Source organism: Neoarius graeffei, chromosome 3, assembly GCF_027579695.1.
Source record: "Neoarius graeffei isolate fNeoGra1 chromosome 3, fNeoGra1.pri, whole genome shotgun sequence".
NCBI lineage: Eukaryota > Metazoa > Chordata > Actinopteri > Siluriformes > Ariidae > Neoarius > Neoarius graeffei.
Window position 1 is genome coordinate 114,087,032 of NC_083571.1, and position 24,031 is coordinate 114,111,062.

At 40.8% G+C, this 24,031-nt stretch overlaps 1 protein-coding gene across 2 annotated transcripts in view; it reads right to left on the bottom strand.

The window, feature by feature from the left end:
- bub1ba (BUB1 mitotic checkpoint serine/threonine kinase Ba) overlaps positions 1–12,049 on the bottom strand; it is a 52,958-nt gene extending 40,909 nt beyond the window's left edge. For both annotated transcript variants that reach the window (XM_060917932.1, XM_060917931.1), the window contains exons 1-3: positions 11,866–12,049; positions 3,716–3,906; positions 1,221–1,321 (exon numbers count right to left, since the gene is read on the bottom strand). In XM_060917932.1, the coding sequence (XP_060773915.1) occupies positions 1,221–1,321; positions 3,716–3,906; positions 11,866–11,903 (330 nt within the window). In that variant the 5' untranslated portion in view covers positions 11,904–12,049. The remainder of the gene's footprint in view (positions 1–1,220; positions 1,322–3,715; positions 3,907–11,865) is intronic.
- Positions 12,050–24,031: the final 11,982 nt, after the last annotated feature.

Genomic DNA, 24,031 nt, shown 5'->3' on the forward strand with positions numbered 1-24,031 from the left:
CTGAGGGGTTTCTTATTTCAAAATTTTCTGGTGCGAGGAGGGACACCCCCCCCGCGAACCCCCCGGCGACGGCCGCTCAATACTACCGCCGAGCTATAACCTCAGGTAATGGAGAACACTAGCATATGGTTGGAAGCAGAATTGAAAGATGCACATTTTGGTTTGAAGTCAAAATGATGAAAGTTATCAAAAAAAAAATACTTTGACCTTTCCGGTGACCTTGACCCGATCACTCCCAAAATTTAATACGGACCGTTGCCCACCTACCCTGAAAATTTAAAGTCGATCGGTGCAACTGTCTAGACTCTAGATTGTTAACAGGCAGACACACAAACAAACAAACCGCACGATTACAATACCTCGCCCTGATTACACCGTCACGGGTGAGGTGATCATGGGTGTCCGAGTTTGTCCGAGTGCGCTATACCGCCCCCTAGCGTTGCATAAGCAGTTAGGGCCTCTGCATGCTCTTGCGACAAGGCTTTCGCAGATAGCTTTTCGCAGACAGTTGTAATTTATCGTTGAGCGGGGAGTAACAGGCGTGTGCGATGTTATTCACCGCCACAACGCAAGTAGGCGCGAAGTCACGAAATCGCTAGGAGTAGTTGGTGGGTGTGGTTAGTGGAGTGTTTATCCTCCAGTTACTTATAATGACTAGAACTGGAATCGTATAGATGTACGCACTTCCTCGATCAACCGCTCTTCGTGCTGCTCCATCTTCGCTCGTGTTTTTAAAAATGGCGGTCGTGAAAACAAACCAAACCTGGAAAGTAGGGAAGCGGAAGTGCATGTACAGCGGATGTAGAGTGGACCAATCAGAGCCCTCTTGTCTGCGAGGCTTCTGCGGTGGTCACAATTTTTGGGAGGTGCGCACAGAGCGTCTGCGAAGGGGGGGGGGCTACGCAGACGCCATCTGCGAGGACTGCATTGTCAGCATAAATTGGCCTTTATTCACAAAAAGATGCAGTCAGCTGGCGTCATGTGCCTCAGAGAAGCACGTGATGAGCTTCACCCTGACTGGTTGCTGCTGTCAGCTGATAGGGGAGACCTGTCTGGTGGGTGGGAACTGGCCATGACTAAATTATGGAGAATTAATGGCCATGCCTTTTTTTTTTTTAAGAAAATCTTTTTTTTTTGCAGGAAATTAACTGAAAATGTTAAACATAAACAGCATGTTCAAATTTACCCATTTTAGAATAAACTAGGTCTGAATCACTTACCCCATGTTGGATGGAATCATTCCTCCCTCGAATACAATTACGTTTCTGCTCAATCTGAAACTTCAGCTCTTCTTTGACTTTGTTCAAGTCCTTGACTTTTTCTGACAAATTAAAAAACATTTTAAAAGTTGTATTGACGTTGCATTTTAAGAGCATTACGTATTGAACTGTGAAGGAAAATGTGAATTCTACTTGCTCCGATTACCAAGGGCTGCATTTAGAGTTGACTCAAGAACGCATAAGTAAGGGGTTAACACCAAAATCGCACAGTGTCATTCAGACGAGCGGCTCATCGCTCAGCCCAGCTGATTAATTCGGCTGATATCAAGCATTTTAAAATAATTAGCTACGGCTCATCAGTCTGCAAGCAGAGCTGCTTAAAAGGTGCAGTTAGCAATACTGGCCTCGTCAATCATTTTTTAAAAACGCACCAACACCCCGTCACATTCTCATTATGAGAATATAAAGGGGTGTTGGTGCGTTTCTAAGAAAACGAGAGGATTAAAGCAAATAATGTGCATGAAATCGCTCACTTTGCGCAGTCGAGCAGACAGAGGAAGTCCGTGTGCGCATGCGCAGGTTTACCACCTTCTTTTGGGTTTTACAGCAGCTGGCATCCACAGTGTTGCATTACTGCCATCTACAGGTTTCCCTTTGAGCGTGCACTGACGGTTTCATCGTTCTGTCGCTAAACGAACAGCTGATCACACCGAGGTGCTCGCTGAGCGCCCATATTTATTAGTTTGGTCCTGCGTTTCCTTTCCTTCGTATATAACATAACGTCTTTTCTTCTCGCTTTCTTTCCGTTACTGTAGTCAGTCTTTCACGTTTCATTCGCACACTCACGTCCTCCATTTTTCTCTCTTGTTTCAAATTTGTATCTCACAATGCCTTGCGTGAATGGGGAAAGCCCATCACGTGATGCATGACGTAGTATCTTGAATTGGGTCATGGTGAAGCAGGAAAAAATAGCGGAGAATTTAGGACCATGCGGCGTTAATTCATTAATTGTTTTGTTTAAAAAAAATAAAATAGGAAGTCTGTGATTGGAATTCAGTAGCTTTCGGTCACTAAACAAAAATAACTGGGTGTCAGGAAAATTCTTTTTATGACCTACACTTGAAAAATCTGAAAGGCGGTCTAGCTTTATTTTTAAAAAGTGCTCAAGCTCCTCTTTTGTTCATTGGGGTGAACAATACAGGCCGTCATGTCCAGGGTTCTAACTAGGCCTTTTCAGTGTATCGGGCCGATACGCGATGTTTCCTTATCGCTACGCTCGCAGTATTGCCGACACGCCTATAAAAGTTGCCACTACACTTATAAAAAGACTCGTCAATCTTGAAAACGTGGCCTTTTGTTTAATTTTCTCGTTATCCCCACGTGGCAGCAACGGCACGCCGCCATGTGAATATTCTACTTTCGGACATACTCCACTCTTCGTCCACGTAAGCGCCCAGCACAAAGCTGCCCGAGTAGTTCCGTGTGGAGATGGTCACTGATCATGCTCGCCCGGTTTACCTTCTTCGTTACGCTGCGTTCGCGGTAAAGTGCCATTCGTGTTAAGAAGTGCTTACGCGCCACGTACGTAATACGTCCTGGTCCCCGGTTACTTCCGGTTAATGACGCAACACGGTGCATTGAAACCGTCGGAGTAACGGTCAGTAAGGGAAGGTCTGATACGAGTTAGATCTGGATAATCGTGTATTGTAACTGAACGGCTGAAAATAAAGCTGACACTTGGTGAACGTCAACTGGTTGTTTTATTCTTATTCCATAAATGTCACCAATATAGTTGAATATTGCTTAAGTCTTCAATCAAAAACAATCAACAACTTTTGGAAGAAGAGAGAAAAAGAGTGCCTTTCAGGGAGGCGTCTAAGTACCAGAAAATGCACTAGAACGCATCTCCGAGCCGAGCGTGTAGAACCCGTGAGCTTTCGGAGGCCTAAGGCAAACCCCGAATGTTATGACTGGTGCCACGACGCTGATATTTTGGTCTAGTTAGAACCCCGATGTCTACATTGATTGTCCACATCTAATGTTCTGCATGTGCAACAGAAATACTGCAAAGGCTGCCATGGTCCAGTTGGTCAGTAACGTTACACCAAATTATTTTTTTTCCCCTCAAAGAAAAAAAAAAAAAAAAAACACAGGCAGGAATGAGGAGTGTTTCGTACAGCACAAATGATTAATGTAGCAGAAATGTTCAAAAGATAAGCAAATACATGGTATTTTCCTTTATTATAAAGCATTGGGGGGGGGGGGGGGGATGGCGCATTATTATCTACTGCCCTGCCGAGTTTGTAAATTCTGGCACTGGCCATTGAAGAACCCATATCAGTCGACCGATAAGCTGATCCAGACCTCCCAAAAAAAAAAAAAACAACTATCGATTAACCACGTGAATATTAATGCATCTTTTTCCAAGTTGCCAACTCAGAATACAGCCCCAAAATTAGAGAGTATAGTTGAGACCAAGTGTTGCTGAACCATACCATTGAGTTGTTGATAATACCGCTGGGCACGCAGCTCTTCAAACGAGAACTCTATGTCACCTCCAAGCACAAGCTCCTGACAGTACATGCTCTGTACCGTACCAGGCTGCTCTTGACTCTGGATAATGCACTCTTTCCGAGTTCCACACCATGACGACGGGATCCCACTCTCTGCAGGACTCACTGGGCAACTGAGACACAGCATGACAAAGAGGTCCTTAAACTGACAAGCCAAGGTTTACACCAACACTTGATTCATGGACTGGGATATTTAGGAGTAGTAAAATCATACGATTACAATCTATATTTACTGACTGTGCTTTTACACTTTTCTTTTGGCATAACAATATCAAGTGTTTCCTCTAATAACGCGCACACAAAAACTTGTGGCATTACAATATAAAGTAAACGACACATGCTTACTGTATGGGATGTACAATATTATATTATATGCATCATAAACTAGTAATATCAAACAAATTAAGTATGGCTATGAAATATTCTGGAATTGCAGGTCCAGTTTCCTCAGCGGACTTCAATTCTAATAGTCGCACCTTATTTCCAGGTCATGCTATAGACTGCGAACCTTTTCATTTGTAGGTTTGAACCTGGATTCCCCACCAACAGGCAAATTAATACATTGGATCTAAAAAAACAAAAACCCAAGCGTGCTCTGAGAGCACAATATCCCCCGCTGGCAACTCTGCCATAACTCTGGTAAAATGCAACTGAATTTAATGAAATTGCAATAGTATTACTGACATATAACAAAGAATCCTGCCAAGTTTTGTGAAATTCCTCCAAAAATTATGAGGGAAGTTGATTTCAGAAAGCAAGCACACCTTGATGAAATTGCCAAAGTACAAGTTTGTTAATAATCAAGGGCGTAACTCTGGGAAAATTTGCCCAAATTAAACAAAATCTCAATCTGCGTATAACCGTCATATAACAAAGCCTTTTGCCAAGTTTGGTGAAACTCCTCCACAAAATGTGAGAGGAGTTGATTTCAGAAGAACGTTCACCCTAAGGTATTAGGCAGAGACCCGTCCACCCGTAAATTTGACGGGCAATTACCGATTTCAACGGGCAAGTATACACACAGACGGATACTGAAACGGACGATAATGGCGAAATTTTTCGCACATGAATACTCCCACATAAGGTATTAGGCAGAGACCCGTCCACCCGTAAATTTGACGGGCAATTGCCGATTTCAACGGGCAAGTATACACACAGACGGATACTGAAACGGACGATAATGCCGAAAATTTTCGCACATGAATACTCCCACATGTCATCCGATAAATCCAGTTATGTTCCGCCCACACACGGACTGGCCATCAGGAGTAGCGGGAGTTTTCCCGGTGGGCTGGTGGTTCAGCGTGGGCCGGCGGAGAAAAAAAAAAAAAAAGTTGCGCGCTGGCCTTTAATATGATAAGCAATGTTAACAGTTTCTTTAACAAACTGTTAACATTGCTTATTACAGTTGCGCGCTGGCCTTTAATATGATAAGCAATGTTAACAGTTTGTTAAAGAAACTGTTAACATTGCTTATCATATTAAAGGCCAGCGCGCAACTGTTTGTTTTTTTTTTTTTTTTCTCCGCCGGCCCACACTGAACCACCGGCCCACTGGGAAAACTCCCGCTACTCCCGATGGCCAGTCCGTGTGTGGTTCCGCCATCATTTACAAATCGTAAGAAACACAGTTTAATACGAAAAATACTGAAAACTTGAAATGAAAAATCAGAATATTTCATCGTTTCCGCCATTTTGGCCCGCACTGAATCTTGTAACATGCGGACTGAATAAATCGCGAATTCTGATTGGTCGAAAATTGCCAAACACCCTGCGTTGTAGTTTCCTCTTTCTTGGCGGGAGAACCGCATTTTTTTTTGCTGACTCACTCTTCTGGATCAAGATGAATCCCAACAAACGCCCCAAATTGAATGTGACAAAAACTGATTCGTTTTTCCACAAAAAGACAGAAAAGGTATGTGTGATACATTGATTAACAAGGGGGTTTCATTGGGGTATGGTAAAATAGAATACTGTTGGTTTTTTTTTTTATTAAATACTGTAACTAGATCAAAAGATTATATACAATTCATTGTTGTTTATTTTCTTTTCACTTTTGTTACCAAATCAAACACCATACATACATCTGATACATTCAGGAGTGAAACTGAAAAAAATACAAAGTAAAAATATGCAATATTTCTGATCAAAAATTACACGCCATTTCACCCTGAAAATGTCCTAGAATGCAGGAAATGAAGTCTAAATTTCAAAAATTTTCTGGGGGGGCATGCCCCCAGACCCCCCTAGAGGGACTTCGCGCCTGCGGCGCTCGTCTTCGCACCTGCGGCGCTTATCAGGATTATATAAAATATTATTTTTGACTGGTAAATTTCTTTTTCTGCCTAATACCCTAGTTCACCCTCATGAAATTGTCAAAGTACAAGTTATTTAATCAAGGGTCAAAACTCTGGGAAATTTTTCACAAACGAAATTAAATCGCAATCTGCGTATTACCGTCATATAACAAGGCCTTTTGCCAAACTTCGAGAAATTCGTCCAAAAATCGTGAGAGGAGTTGATGTCAGAAGGCGAGCACACCTTCATGAAATTGTAAAAGTGCAAGGTTGTTAATCAAGGGCTGTAACTCTGGGAAAATGCGACAGAATTTAACAAAATAATCTGCGTATTATCAACATATAACAAAGCCTTCTGCCAAGTTTGGTGAAATTCCTTCACAAACTGTGAGAAGAGTTGATTTCAGAGGGCGAGTACCCTTCCTGGGATGGACGGACATCGCCACGACATAATCCCCCTTCGGGTCTTTCAGCCAGCGGGGGATAAAAAGGATGAATAATGGATCTGTGTATACTGTAAAGTAAAGTAAAAACACATATTTGACTGGACTGGTTTTACACAGGGATAATGGAATTATTTCCAGAGTATCTCGAGGATTTTAGTCCTAACTGAATCAGTCAAATCAGGATTTTTTTTTTTTTTAAAGTTAACAAAAATAACCCCGATATAAATCCTGTCTGAACTGACATGCTGGTAAAGACTCCGTTAAATCCTATGGGAAAAGAAACTGTGCTTTTTCTTCTAAAGACACTCCAGTAAAACACACTCATCATCACGTCCTGTTGAAACCTAAATAAAACTAAATCCTGGCTCTATTCAAAATAAAGAACAACAAAAAAGTGACGATATTTAAAGGACTGGTCAGAAAAACAACCACCGAGTTTATAGCGATTTTCCAATAATTTCAACTTTTAATGTATTAACGAGCATATGGATTTTATTTTACAGAATATTTTCAAACTCTAGCACACTCCTGCTGGTTTTTCCAAAATTACCTACACTGTCAGAAATAGGGAGTACAGTAGGAGTCCATTTCTGTCCCCCAAGGTACAGTCTACAGTACACCAACGTACCCCCTAGGGCTCATTATTGGACCTCAAGGTAGCCATGTGTACCTTTTCAGGGCCAAAATGGTATACATGTTCCCAAGCAGTATATAAAGGGTACAAATAAGTACCTTAGACAGTACTATGTTTTTTTTTCTCCCCTCTCTCTCTCCCTCAGAGTTGCATGTCGGTCCTGGGATCGAGATGCTGAACCTCTTCTGCTCCTCGGACCTGCTTGATCCATCCTGGTGCCCTGTGTCTGGTTGGAGTCTCATCGCATCGCTCCTGTGGAGGACGGCCCCATGAGGACAGTTGGGTGTTGCGCCTGGAGGACGCTCTGGACTCTTACAGTGGTGCTTTTATGGCTGGGGACTGCAGTTGACTTGCTGACTTCAGGGCTGCGGTTGTCATGAACGGTTTTGCGCTTGGGTTTCTGTCGGTGGGGGAGTTTATAGCATCAACGAAGCTGACTTCCTGTTAGGACTGTAAATGTTATAGTCATGTCTGTTGTTGCCCAAATGAGGATGGGTTCCCTTTCAAGTCTGGTTCCTCTCGAGGTTTCTTCCTCATGTCGTCTGAGGGAGTTTTTCCTAGCCACCGTCGCGCTCATTGGGGATAGATTAGGGATATAATTAGCTCATATTTTAAGTCGTTCAAATTCTGTAAAGCTGCTTTGCGACAATGTTTATTGTCAAAAGCGCGATACAAATAAACTTGACAGCCCCAGTGACAAGCCGCTGTATCCCTAAAGGTACAATAACCTACTTTATTTTTTGAGAGTCCAGCTTTAATTAATACATCGCAGGCAAGGTGAATTACACAACCCCAACCGGAAAATAAAATATAGGAAAGCATATTGAAATTGAAAACAAATGACTTGTAAATAATCTGACTTGTATTGCACTTAAAACAATACACATTATTTGACGCTTCACCTCATGAATTTTATTGCTTTGCCAAACAGTGTTGTAAATATCTACCAGATATTATATCAGTAGACATTTTATATTTTTAGATGTAAATTTAAAATCTCAAATTAAGAAAAAAAAAAAAAAAAAAACACTTTCTTGAAAACACTGAAGCTTCACCAGTCTGAATCTAATTGCAACAAATTAGAGCATTGTTTGAAATAGAAATTAAAACAAATATTAAATGAAAACTATGCTTTGTTAACTTTAAACCTTATACCAAATTTTTTTAAATAAATAGTCTGGGTATCGATACAGATATATACAAGAATAAGGGAGATGTACAGAGCTGCAGTAATTACAGAGGAATAAAATTGATGAGCCACACCATAAAGTTATGGGAAAGGGTATTGGAGGCGAGATTGAGAAGAGAGGTAGCAATCTGTGAACAGCAGTACGGGTTTATGCCAAGGAAGAGCATGTCGGATGCAATTTTTGCTTTAAGAACGTTAATGGAGAAGTACAGAGAAGGCCAGAGAAAGCTACGTTGTGTGTTTGTAGACCTGGAGAAGGCATACGATAGAGTGCCGAGAGATGAGTTATGATATTGTACGAGAGAGTGGAGTGAATGAGGAGTATATCAGAGTGGTGCAAGACATGTATGAGAACAGTGAAACAGCAGTGAGGTGTGCAGTTGGAACGACTGAAAGGTTCAAGGTGAAGGTGGGACTCCATCAAGGATCTGCTTTGAGTCCTTTTTTGTTTGCCATAGTGATGGATAGCTTGACGGACGAAGCGAGGCAAGAGTCACCATGGAACATGATGTTTGCGGAGGATATTGTGATATGTGGTGAAAGTAGAAAGGAGGTTGAGTTGGGTTTGGAGAGATGGAGGTATGCACTGGAACGAAGAGGAATGAAGGTGAGCAGGAGCAAAACAGAATACATGAGAGTGGAGTGAAGATGCAAGAAGTAGACGTAAAGAAAGTTGGTGAATTCAAGTGCCTGGGGTCAACTGTGCAGGAAAATGGGGGCTGCGATAGTGAGGTGAGAAAGAGAGTGCAGGCAGGGTGGAGAAGGATTTCGGGAGTCATTTGTGATCGGAAAGTCCCAGCAAAAGTGAAAGGTAAGATGTATAAGACAGTAGTGAGACCAGCTGTGATGTATGGATTGGAGACCGTACCCTTAACGAAGAGACAGGAGGCAAAGTTGGAGGTGGCGGAGTTGAGGATGTTAAGGTTTGCGATGGGAGGTCGGACAGGATGAGGGACAGCACATGTGGAGAGCTTGGGAATGAAGCGAAGAGAGATGAGACTGAAATGGTATGGGCACATCCTGAGAAGAGATGCAGAGCATGTTGGAAGGAGAATGTTGAGGATGGAGCTGCCAGGGAAGCGAAAACAAGTTAGTCCAAAGAGGAGATACATGGATGTGGTGAGAGAGGACATGAAAGTGGTAGAGAAGGATGTGGAAAACAAGGAGCAATGGAGACGAAAGATCCGCTGTGGCGACCCCTAATCAGGAGCAGCCAAAAGAATCATCTGGGTGTCGATAATTGTGGAAGTGTCACGTGATCTGATACACTAAGTCAGGGGTCACCAAACTACGACCCACGGGCCAGATCCGGCCCGCCACCCCCCTTTGACCGGCCCCCCAGCCCCTCTGCCCCCCTTCACTTGAACCGGCCCTATGAGGCAATCCCCAAAAGTGCTCATGGCCTATTTTTTTTTAATTGCTTTTTGGCAAATAATAACATGTCTGCATCTTGTATTTTGTTGATTTTATCAATTAAAATTGATATTTAGTTATAAAATGAACTATTCATATTTTCCGAATTTTTGTCATATGCTCGCGATCAAGCAGTGACAGGCAGCGCATGCGCAGAGAACTGTCAGTGTTCAGGACAGCAAAATGGCTAGCGGTCAGCGAAAAGCTGACAGAGTGTGCAGAGTTTTTAAAGAACAGTGGACCACCGATTATTTTTTCGTTCAGTGTAAGGACCGTGCAGTTTGTCTTGTATGTAAAGAAAGTGTGCCGGTTTTCAAAGAATATAATCTGCGTCGTCACTATGAAACCCGCCACAAAGAGTATGCTAGTTTGCGAGGGCAAACAAGAGAAGACAGGATTCGGAGGATGAAATGCGGACTGGCTGCACAACAGAATGTATTCCTTCACCAAACCCAGATCAACCAGGCTGCTGTCCGAGCTAGCTATAAGGTAGCTCACCTACTAGCTACCCATGGAAAGCCGTTTACTGATGGGGACTTTGTTAAAGTATGCATGCTTGCTGTGGCCGAGGAGGTGTGTCCCGACAAGAAGGATGCGCTCAATGCGGTGAGTCTCTCCGCACCTACTATGACCAGGCGAACCGAAGATTTGGGGGACAACATGTATGACCAGCTGAATGAGAAAGCGTCAGAATTCGAGTTTTTTGCTTTGGCCATGGATGAGAGCAATGACGTGCAGGACACAGCACAACTGCTGTGATCTATTGATCTATTGCTCATATTATTATAATTTCACTGTTTTTTAAAATGTATTTATTTGACCTTTATTAAGTGCTGCATACAATTATTATTTATAATATCAACAGGCCTACCTACAATTATAATTTTCCACTCACCTTTGCCAGTGTCAATCACCTCAAATAGGCAGATGTTTCTTACCTTGACAGCTTTGATATTATTTTTATTAGAAAACAAATAAATGGAATATCAGTGGTATTTCAAATTAAAACAAAGTGTGAAGACTTGATTACTACTTTTGCAAACCACTAGTAAAGATAAACAAATATGTGCCAGGAATCAAGTGGGGATATAGTAGTGTTGATATAGTAGTGTGGGGATATAGTAGTGTTGATATAGTAGTGTGGGGATATAGTAGTGTTGATATAGTAGTGTGGGGATATAGTAGTGTTGATATAGTAGTGTGGGGATATAGTAGTGTTGATATAGTAGTGTGGGGATATAGTAGTGTTGATATAGTAGTGTGGGGATATAGTAGTGTTGATATAGTAGTGTGGGGATATAGTAGTGTTGATATAGTAGTATGGATGTAGTAGTGTGGATATAGTAGTGTGGATATAGTAGTGTGTGGATATAGTAGTGGGGATATAGTAGTGTGGATGTAGTAGTATGGATATAGTAGTGGGGATATAGTAGTGGGGATATAGTAGTGTGGGGATATAGTAGTGTTGATATAGTAGTGTGGGGATATAGTAGTGTGTGGATATAGTAGTGTGGGGATATAGTAGTGTGGGGATATAGTAGTGTGGGGATATAGTAGTGTGGGGATATAGTAGTGTGGGGATATAGTAGTGTGGGGATATAGTAGTGTGGGGATATAGTAGTGTGGGGATATAGTAGTGTGGGGATATAGTAGTGTGGGGATATAGTAGTGTGGGGATATAGTAGTGTGGGGATATAGTAGTGTGGGGATATAGTAGTGTGGGGATATAGTAGTGGGGATGGCCGTGCCAGGCTAGTAATCTCTGCTACACAATGAGGCCTGCTGGTGGTCATATTTGTCTGGGTCATACAATTCTATGTGATATAGCTGACCCGACCCCGGCCCCCATCACAGTCAGGAACGACAATGTGGCCCCCAGAGCAAAAAGTTTGGTGACCCCTGCACTAAGTAATCAGGAATCAATTCATTTCTTTCCAGTGGAAGTTTGAGTAATTATTCATGCACAGTTTACGTATTGAAAGTCTTTTCTACTTTTGCAACGAGCAAAAATATCGTTAAGGTGTCGATAATTGTAACTGCTGCTCTAGTTTACAGAAAGTTTGTTATTTAATCAGGATTAGAGAATATACTCACGCGCTGGTTTGTTGTGTCGTGGACTCACACTTTTCCATAGTCTGTTGATTTTTTTTTTTTTTTTTTTGCGTTAAAACTTTATCCTGTGCACTCACTTCCACAGACCCGGATCTCTTCTTCACTCGAGCCCCAGTAAAACTCTGTTTGCTTCCCAAACACAAGCGTCACCAACCGCCCACAATTCAAACCACTTTCTTCTTCTTCTTTCGGTTTTATGGTTGGCAACTAGCTTCAATGGTGCAATACCGCCACCAGCTGGCCTGGAGTATGGTACTGGAGTTTAACCTTTCCAAGTGGGGGGTTGTTATTTTAAGAATTTTGACTTTTCCATGTTTTATCCCCCTAGAAATATGGAGATGGTCCATCTATGTGGGAAAATGTCAAATTTTATTAAATCAAGTCAAGTCAACTTTATTGTCAAATATGCTATACATGCTCGACATACAGCACAGATGAAATTTCAGTCCTCTCTGACCCACGGTGCAAACTGGCAATGCAATAAATAAAAATAGAATAATTGAAAAAACAAACAATATAAACTGTATAAACACTCTAGATAGGAACTAGACATAGACTAAACACTCAGACAAACAATATATACAGTATAAATAAACAGTATAAACACTAGATAAGAACAAGACATAGACTAAACACTCAGACAATATAAACAGTGTAAACACTAGATAAGAACAAGACATAGACTAAACACTCAGACAATATAAACAGTGTAAACACTAGATAAGAACAAGACACAGACTAAACACTCAGACAAACAATATAAATAAACTGTATAAACACTCTAGATAGGAACTAGACATAGACTAAACACTCAGACAAACAATATAAACAGTATAAATAAACAGTATAAACACTAGATAAGAACAAGACATAGACTAAACACTCAGACAATATAAACAGTGTAAACACTAGATAAGAACAAGACACAGACTAAACACTCAGACAAACAATATAAATAAACAGTATAAACACTAGATAAGAACAAGACATAGACTAAACACTCAGACAAACAATATAAACAGTATAAATAAACAGTGTAAACACTAGATAAGAACAAGACATAGACTAAACACTCAGACAATATAAACAGTGTAAACACTAGATAAGAACAAGACACAGACTAAACACTCAGACAAACAATATAAATAAACTGTATAAACACTCTAGATAGGAACTAGACATAGACTAAACACTCAGACAAACAATATAAACAGTATAAATAAACAGTGTAAACACTAGATAAGAACAAGACATAGACTAAACACTCAGACAATATAAACAGTGTAAACACTAGATAAGAACAAGACACAGACTAAACACTCAGACAAACAATATAAATAAACAGTATAAACACTAGATAAGAACAAGACATAGACTAAACACTCAGACAAACAATATAAACAGTATAAATAAACAGTATAAACACTAGATAAGAACAAGACATAGACTAAACACTCAGACAATATAAACAGTGTAAACACTAGATAAGAACAAGACACAGACTAAACACTCAGACAAACAATATAAACAGTATAAATAAACAGTATAAACACTAGATAAGAACAAGACATAGACTAAACACTCAGACAATATAAACAGTGTAAACACTAGATAAGAACAAGACACAGACTAAACACTCAGACAAACAATATAAACAGTATAAATAAACAGTATAAACACTAGATAAGAACAAGACATAGACTAAACACTCAGACAATATAAACAGTGTAAACACTAGATAAGAATAAGACAGACTAAACACTCAGACAATATAAAGTGTAAACACTAGATAAGAACAAGACATAGACTAAACACTCAGACAATATAAACAGTGTAAACACTAGATAAGAACAAGACACAGACTAAACACTCAGACAAACAATATAAACAGTATAAATAAACAGTATAAACACTAGATAAGAACAAGACATAGACTAAACACTCAGACAAACAATATAAACAGTATAAATAAACAGTATAAACACTAGATAAGAACAAGACATAGACTAAACACTCAGACAATATAAAGTGTAAACACTAGATAAGAACAAGACATAGACTAAACACTCAGACAATATAAACAGTATAAACACTCTAGATAAGAACTAGACGTAGACTAAACACTCATATATACATACATATATATACACACACACACGCGATTGAACCTTGCTAACCCCCCTGTACATACCCTTTGAAAGTTTCCATTCTTACAATATGACAAAATACATTACAGTGCTGTTTGATATTAGAATGCTGCTTTTTTTAATGTGGTTTAAAGTTATCGATGAATGTGAACCTCTTCAGGTATGCCACTAGGTACGACTACAACATTTTCAGTGCAGATGATCATTATTTTAAGGTAATAAGCTTAGTGGTAAGTAACCTTACATTCAAGTAAATTAAACATATGGTAATTCTGCTCTTTTTCAGCAAGTTTTAAAGTTATTGATGAATGTCACACTCTTCAGTAATACCTCAAATATGAACTATTTTTAAGCACAGAGGATCATTACTTAAAGTTACTAATTTAGTTTTAAGAACCAGTATACACAAATGATTCATATCTGAATTATATCTCCCAATGTGGGTGGCACGGTGGTGTAGTGGTTAGCGCTGTCGCCTCACAGCAAGAAGGTCCGGGTTCAAGCCCCGTGGCCGGCGAGGGCCTTTCTGTGTGGAGTTTGCATGTTCTCCCTGTGTCCGCGTGGGTTTCCTCCGGGTGCTCCGGTTTCCCCCACAGTCCAAAGACATGCAGGTTAGGTTAACTGGTGACTCTAAATTGAGCGTAGGTGTGAATGTGAGTGTGAATGGTTGTCTGTGTCTATGTGTCAGCCCTGTGATGACCTGGCGACTTGTCCAGGGTGTACCCCGCCTTTCACCCGTAGTCAGCTGGGATAGGCTCCAGCTCGCCTGCGACCCTGTAGAACAGGATAAAGCGGCTACAGATAATGAGATGAGATGAGATCTCCCAATGTATTAAATAGTCATTATTTGTATTCTTGCAGGTAAATAATGGCTTCTGTTGCAACACGGTCAAAAGCTAAGAAGATACTAGGTGTAGTAGAGTACATAGAGCAGGCTGAGTTCCCTTCTGGGATGCTTCCAACATTTGGAGGGGTTATTAACTTCAGAGGGTATGTACAGGGGGGTTAGCATTTTTCAGTTGGCCAAATATTGGTATTTCCATACTTAGATAGATCATCTCCAGATTTTGGAGGGGGTAGAAAAAATATTTTGGTCTAACACCCCCCATACCAAGTATGAGGCAAAAAAAAAAAACTAAATTCTTTTAATTAGACCTGTGTTCCTTAAGAAGCTCAGTACATAGTTGAAGCAGATTTCACCTGAACTTCTTTGCAGAATGTCCTCCAAGTTTAACATTAATTGTTTCCCTTGCAGCTGTAAAATTAGTCTTTGTCTTTCTTCCTGATATTTAGGACATTGCAAAATAACCTGCTCTATAGACTCTGGGCTGCCACAGAATTCACAGTTTCCATCTGCATGCTTCTTTATTATCAACAAAGAACTATTTACTCTTGTGTCCCCAAACCTCATTCTTGAAAAAGCATCCTCCTCTTCCTTGCTTCTGTTGGTATTTCTACTCTTTCTCACTTTGTTCTGGATATTATAGAACTGTCTCCCAGTCTGGCCATTTTCCCTTAACTATGTTTTTAACCATACTTTTAATTTCTGCCTTGCTGTAAGTGACTTCGATATCCATGCTGGAATTTCCAGCTGCTTGTTTAGCGCATTTATCTGCCATCTCATTCCCTACAACTCCTATGTGAGCTGGTACCCACCCATACAAGAGTTATCTTAACTCCTGTCTTTAACAGATTATTTGCAACTTGTAATATTTCAAACAAAATGTCCTGCCTTGATTTTGACTGGAACGTTCTGATGCTGATCAAAGCTGAGCTGGAGTCTGAAGCAATTACTGCCTTCCTTGGCCTATTAACTTCCACCCATAGCAGAGCTAGCCACACAGCAACCAACTCCGCTGTATAGTCAAGTCAAGTCAACTTTATTGTCAAATATGCTATACATGCTCGACATACAGCACAGATGAAATTTCAGTCCTCTCTGACCCACGGTGCAAACAGGCAATGCAATAAATCTCATCTCATCTCATTATCTCTAGCCGCTTTATCCTTCTACAGGGTCGCAGGCGAGCTGGAGCCTATCCCAGCTGACTACGGGCGAAAGGCGGGGTACACCCTGGACAAGTCGCCAGGTCATCACAGGGCTGACACATAGACACAGACAACCATTCACACCTACGGTCAATTTAGAGAATGCAATAAATAAAAATAGAATAATTGAAAAAAACAAACAATATAAAAACAGTATAAACACTCTAGATAGGAACTAGACATAGACTAAACACTCAAACAATATAAACAGTATAAATAAACAGTATAAACACTAGATAAGAACAAGACAGACTAAACACTCAGACAATATAAACAGTGTAAACACTAGATAAGAACTACACACAGACTAAACACTCAGACAATATAAACAGTATAAACACTCTAGATATGAACTAGACATAGACTAAACACTCATATATATACACACACACACACACACACACACACACAAATTGATTCAAATAACCAAACAGTCAAGGGCACTTGAGGTATAGCAGGTAAACAGGAAACATGAAATAAGCAGTATAAACAAACTAGCAGCTGTTAAGATGAGGTAGTGCGGAATAGTGCAAATGAGCGAGGTAAAGTGAGATGTGCGGTCCCTGAGTTCAGTGTGTTAATGAACGATGAGATGTGTGTGTGTGTGTGTGTTGGGGGGGAACTGTGAGGATGACATGTCAGATGCTGAAGGGGGGGCAGGGGGGTGTGCGGACAGAATCTGTGGCAGGGGGCAGAGGGGGTAGGAAGGGCAGAACAGGGAGGGAGTTGAACCTCCTGACCGCCTGGTGAAAGAAACTGTCCTTGAGCCTGCTGGTTTTGGCCCGGAGACTCCGCAGTCTCCTCCCCGACGGCAGCAGGCTGAAGAGGCTGTGAGATGGGTGGGTGGGGTCACCTACAATCCTGATGGCTTTGCGGGTGGGGCGGGAGTTATAGATATCCATTAGAGAAGGGAGAGAGACACCAATGATCCTCTCAGCTGCTCTCACGATGCGCTGCAGAGTCTTGCAGCAGGACACGGTGCAGGCGCCGTACCACACGGTGATGCAGCTGGTCAGGATGTTCTCGATGGTGCCTCTGTAGAAAGTGTGCATGATGGGGGCTGGGGCTCTTGCTCTCCTCATTTTGCGGAGGAAGTACAGACGCTGTTGGGCTTTTTTGGCCAGTGATGCGGTGTTGTTGTTCCAGGACAGGTCTTCAGAGATGTGCACACCCAGAAACTTGGTGCTGCTCACCCTCTCCACTGCAGCACCGTCGATAGATAGTGTAGCATGCTGGGTGTGCGCTCTCCTGAAGTCCACAACAATCTCCTTCGTCTTCTCCACGTTCAGACGGAGATTGTTGTCCTTGCACCACATGGCCAAGCGGCTCACCTCACTCACTAGTATAAACTGCTAGATCATCATTGATTCTTTTTCCTACTTTAACTTTTAACTTTGGGATAACAAAAGCAACCCCAACTCTTTTACCAGCCATTTTAGAGGCATCTGTATATAGAGTTATAGCCTCTCTATACGTCTCCATTAGAGAGCTCTGAACCCTAAATTTGTCCATGTTACTCTCTTGCATCTCCTCTAATAACCCCAAGTTAATGGGCACCTCTTTAAAAACCCATGGTGGAACAGCTGGGATAGGCACAGTAGGACTTATCTTTAATTCACTAAAACCCCATCTCATTAACTTTATCATTAATCACCCAACCAAAACTTCTGGCTTGGGCATGTCTACGCTCTTGACATTGCCTCAGGACTGGTTGACTCATATGGTTTTCATTATGACCCTTCAAATTTGCCCAATACACAATGGCTAACTGTTCTCTTCTAAGATGAAGAGGCATTTCTCCCTAGCCTGGGCCCACCCATCCTAAGCGTGACGCAACACGAGGGCCTGTTCCGAGCTTAGTCTGGCCAGGCAGGCTATCTACAGCATTTCCAAGCTCCCGAAAAATCGGGATCCAATCAACTTTGAGCATCTCCAACAGCCCTGGGTAGAGGCGTGTTCAAGGCAGTGACGTAGTAGAACTGCGACCGGAAGCCATAGATTGTTTACAGAATCTATGCCGGAAGCGCTTCATTCACATCACGAACATGGAGCAGCGGCAAGCCTTTAACACAGCGGTAGATGCTGTATTGAAAGCATTCAACAGGAAGTTCTCATTGAAAACGAAGCAAAGAGCAGCCCTGGAGGTATTTATTGAAAGGAAGGACATTTTCGCCTTGCTCCCGACCGGCTTCGGTAAGAGTTTAATCTACCAGTTAGCCCCGCTGGTAGCCAAATCAATGGGGCTCAGCGAGAATCCTATCGTCGCGTCACAGACGTCAGAGGAAAGAGTGATGTGATTGGTTTAAGCTTCGTCACAGCCTTTTCTGGCTTCGACCAGTAGCAAACTGAGGCATTTCAGGGAGGCGGGTCAACCACGGGCTCTGGGAAACGGTTTGGCTTAATAGCTTGGCCAGACCAAATGCTCGGAGAGCTTTGAAGTCGCGTTAGCCAGGCTAATTTCTCCCATCTCTTCAAACCACGTTCCACCCGGCTGGATTTCAAATAGTGTCACGTGACAATGACGCCATCTTGACGCAAATTTAAGACAAGTTTTAGGTACTTTTTTAACCTAAAATGCTTTAGGTGCACTTAAAACATATTTCAATAATATATTAATAAAATAAGCCAGTTAAATGCGAAATGAAATGGCTATTTAAAAAAAGGTGTGTTGACAAGAACTTGCTGCAACTTCCGGTTTACAAACGCTCTCAGCCAGAGCGATGTGCGTCACTTCCGTTCACTTCAGCGGCCCACTGAGCTCTAAATACAATCTGGAGCACTCATAATCTAGTCAGAGTGAAGCCATCTGGCCGCCATATTACCACTCACACATCGCGTGTATTTGGTTTATGTGTTAAAGTGCATATTGTGGACCAATTTCGTTTTTTTTTTTAATATGAAAGAATGTCCCTTTACACACTCTTCCAGAAGGGTAATTAGGCACAAGGCCATCTGTTTACAGCAGAAAAAAATAAAATAACAAAACACGTCTGGAGTTCTCCCTGTGTCCGCGTGGGTTTCCTCCGGGTGCTCCAGTTTCCCCCACAGTCCAAAGACATGCAGGTTAGGTTAACTGGTGACTCTAAATTGACCGTAGGTGTGAATGTGAGTGTGAATGGTTGTCTGTGTCTATGTGTCAGCCCTGTGATGACCTGGCAACTTGTCCAGGGTGTAGTCAAGTCAAGTTTATTCGTATAGCGCTTTTAACAATAAACATTGTCGCAAAGCAGCTTTACAGAATTTGAACAACTTAAAACATGAGCTAATTTTATCCCTAATCTATCCCCAATGAGCAAGCCTGCGGCGACGGTGGCAAGGAAAAACTCCCTCAGACGACATGAGGAAGAAACCTCGAGAGGAACCAGACTCAAAAGGGAACCCATCCTCATTTGGGCAACAACACACAGCATGACTATAACATTAACAGTTTTAACATGAAGACAGTTTCGTTGATGTTATAAACTCTTCATTGATGGAAACTTGAGTGCAAAACTGTTCATGACAACTGCAGTCCTAAAGTTGTCATGATCACGGGGGTGTACCCCGCCTTTCTCCTGTAGTCAGATAGGATCCAGCTTGCCTGCGACCCTGTAGAACAGGATAAAGCAGCTAGAGATAATGAGATGTAATGAGATATTTACAGCAAACTGCAAAAATAAATATTTCCTGAATGGGATAGAAAAATCTGAATATTTCAAGCATGTAATTTTTTTATATGCTCAGAATTTAATTCTGGTCAAATTCTATTTATTGCAATTGGATTCCAAATACTCTATAAACATTCCATTCTGTTATGAATCAGAAAATAAAATATTATAAATTGCAGCGCTTTTTTTTTAAAGTACTTCGACTTCAACAATGTTACACAAAGATCGATCCATAACAGTTGTAAATGTCCCTTAATTCCACAGGGTGTCGATAATGGTGGACGCCGGTGAAAGTGATCACTATTATCAAGACCTCACGTGATTCTCTAACGTGCGTTTAGATACAAAATGGCGACTGTCAAATGAAAGAGTCAGAAACAAAGTCGGTTTTGACGAGGAGACCATGAAATATCAGTGAATTTGATCAGTAAAAACATGTCCGTGATCTTTCCACCATGCTTACCTGCGATGATAACGTCCAGGTTTTCTAAAAAATTGCTGATTGTGCTGAAAAAATTCCATCTCAGGCAACAAGCTGTGTCATCAAACGACAAGATCAAAGGGCGAGGGCGGTCTTCCGGTTAATTAACCAATAATAACTGTTGTAACTGAAACTCAGCTTTGTAAAATTGTTTTTTATTGGTAAATCTGAAAAGGTGTCGATAATTATGGACTGTTGATCATTTTAGCTACCGCTCTCGCAAAAGAGCCATTCAAAAAATGATCGGAGACTGAACTGGAAAAGGGAAAAAAAAAACAATAACAGTGAAGGGGAGAGCTATAAAGATATGTAAGGAATGGGGGGTAAAGTTGAGAAAATAAGAGGAAGTAGTGAAAGGGGAAAAAAGTCAGGAGATACTTTTCTTGGGGAAAGTCAATTTATTATCAGCACATCTGAACCAAATTAACATGCATTAAAGCGTGTTATTGGATTATTCCCCACTAAGTTCGTAGATTTGGGGAATGATAACAGATAAGATGATACTGATAAAGATTTTGGCCTTTTCTGATTAAATAAGATTTAATTTAATCTAATTAAACATTAGATTTCATATTGTCCCATTTTTTCAGCTCATGTAATAATAAACGTTTCTTTTTCACTAATACATATTGCTTGATTAGATTGTTTGTTTGTTTATTAATAAATAATGATATAACTTAAACAAAAAACACTAATTAAAATAAAGTTACCACTTTTGTTGGGCAGTATGTAGTTCAAGATTTATTTGTTAAAAAAAATGTTTAAGACCTGAGGTCAGATATTTCCCTCTGTATAATGAGTTATGATCAAAAACTGATGAAAAATATCTTTAATCTTTCAATCATGTGGATCACGTGTTTACAATGAGTGTCCTTAAAAAAATTTCTTTTTTTTTTAAACCAAATTTTCTTTTACTCCTCAAGGGAGTGGAGTATGTGGTATCTAAAGTTGTGTGAATGATCCCATGCAGGATGAATAAAGATACTGGCTAAATACTTTACTTTTCTCCTCCATATAAATATTAATACAGTGCACATTAATATAATCACCTCAAGCGACTTGGCAAAATGGCGGCCAATTGCTTCATCACCGCAAGTGAGGAAGAATTACAAATCATGAAAGAAAACGCTGTTCTTAAAAGCACTAAAGATGCTACGAAGTTTGGTCTAAAACTATTCAAAGGTAAGGTGGAATTGTGATTTATTTTATCCATTTCAAAACAAAGTATTTTATGTGAGTCGGCATAGATACGGTAAGTGACGCAAGTCTGCGCCACACCTTTATTACATTCGCATGCCACTTTTGAATTGAAATAATTTTTTTTTTAAATACAATTTAAAAAAATAAATAATCACCTGTGTATTTATACTAAAACAGTCATCCACCTCATTATTATACATACGGGACACTTTTTCCATGAAATAAAAACGTGTTCTATTTCCTTCTAGTGGGTTTATTGATGGCATGCAATATTGTTATCATATCACTTATCCTACATGCATTACACCACTCTCCCTAATGGAGAATGAGCATGCAATATTGTTATAATATTGTAGGTTGTTATGGGCAGTGGCTGGGGTCTAGCCTGGGCTACACCTCAGAATGGAGAAATAAAGCGACTCCTTCCCTCCACTAGCTTAATTGTTCACCTTGGGCAAGTGATACTACACTCTTAGCCTCCCCCGTCAGGGTCACGACACCTGGCAGTACTGTTTTTGTCAACACGGCATCAGTACTGGCTCTGGCAGATGTTTTTTTTTTTGTCAACTCGGCAGTTCATCTGGCTCTGGCAGATGTTTTTTGTCAACTCGACAGTTCATCTGGCTTATTATGCAACAGTCTATTCTTCACAGCTGTCTCAGCTCTGCTTTGCCGCTGGCCAAGTAAGAATTTTCTACCAAGGATCACTGTTCTTGCCCCAAACAGTGATGTCATCACGGGGTAGCCATACAGAAACGAAATGATACGATATGAGAGTGTTAATGTTACTGCTACTGCATCCGAGGAAACCGATGCGCCACCTGTCACGGTGGTGGTGGAAAATCAGCGAAATCCGTGTAAAGTTAAAGTGCAAAAAATTAAACTTGGTGCCTGGAATGTACGCACCACAAATGACAGCTTCACCTCCAACAGACCAGAAAGGATAACGGCTATTATTTCTAAAGAACTGTGTAAAGCTCACGTCGATATTTGTGCCCTCAGTGAAATGAGAAGGGAAGGATCAGGAAGCATCATTGAACGAGACTACACCATATACTGGAGTGGAGGGTCGAAAAAGGAAGCTGGAGTAGGTTTTGCCATCTCAAACCGACTCTCAAACGTAGCCATAACTCCCATCCCCATATCGGACAGGCTCATGGTACTTCGAATTAAACTTCAGTTGGGGAATTACATGAAACTCATTAGTACTTACGGACCAACTATGCAGCGATCGCAAGAGGAAAAAGAACACTTCTATGAAAGCCTAACTCAAGCTATAAGCATCAACAGGGATGACCGTACAATCATTCTTGGCAATTTTAATGCGCGAGTTGGTGCTGACTGGAAGCTCTGGCCAGAGGCACTAGGAAAACACAGGATTGGTCGAATGAACTCGAATGGTCTCATGCTTCTTGACTTTTGCACGCAAAATAAATTCGCTGTTATGGGAACAATGTTCCAATTACGAAACCATCTGAAAACGACTTGGCAACATTTGAGATCCAAGCATTGGCATCAGCTTGACCATGTCCTTGCCAATAAATCTGCCAAACAAAGTATAACAGTAACCAAAGTTGACCTTAAAGCTGACTGTTTTACGGATCACAAATTACTTATTTGCAAATGTTCCTTTCAGTTCAAGCGGAAAAAGAAATGTGTTAAACCACCTCTTAAACCGACAATCAGTATCGATGATGAAAAAGTGGACATTTTGAACCGCTTCCTTGATGACAAGCTTGCTAATTGTTCGTATGAATGGACAGATTTTAACAAAGTCCTTCAAGAAGCAGCTTTGAACACCTTTGGCAGGAAAAAGAAACGTAATGCAGACTGGTTTTACGAGAATGACAATGAGATACAGTTGCTCCTCGCGGATAAAACCCTTACTCGAAATGAACTTCAAAGATACATAAGGGTGATAAAGAATGACTGGTTTATAAAGAAAGCCAATGATGCTGAAAGATTTCATTGTGAACATAATTACTGTGAATTCTACTCAACCATGCGCGAAATTTATGGGCCATCATCAAAAAATTCACACCCGATACGAGATAAGGATGGGAAATTACTCACTGTACAAGACAACATAAAGTACAGATGGGTTGAGCATTTTTCAGATTTATTAAATATCTCGACAATTACTGACGAAACCGTACTGGACGAAGTAAGTCAGTTACCCATCGACGGATCCCTCGACCAACCAATTACAGAAAAAGAAATCGGCACTGCCTTGAAAAACACTAAACTTGGGAAAAGCCCAGGTCCTGATGGCATTATTCCTGAAACTATTGTCTATGGAGGTCAAACTCTCAAAAGATTCTTCATGACATTATTCACAATATTCTGGGCAACTGAACAACTCCCAGCTGATTTAGTCAATCCAAACATTTGTGGCAATTATCGGGGAATTTCACTTTTAAGTACCGTTGGAAAGGTCATCGCAGATATTGTACTTCAAAGACTGAAAAGAATTGTTAACGTAGTTTATCCTGAGTCACAACACGGTTATCGGACTGGTCGTGGTACTATCGATGGAATATTCACAGAGAGACAACTCATGGAAAAGTCAAGGGAACAACATCGCCATCTTTACATAGCCTTTATAGATTTCACCAAAGCCTTTG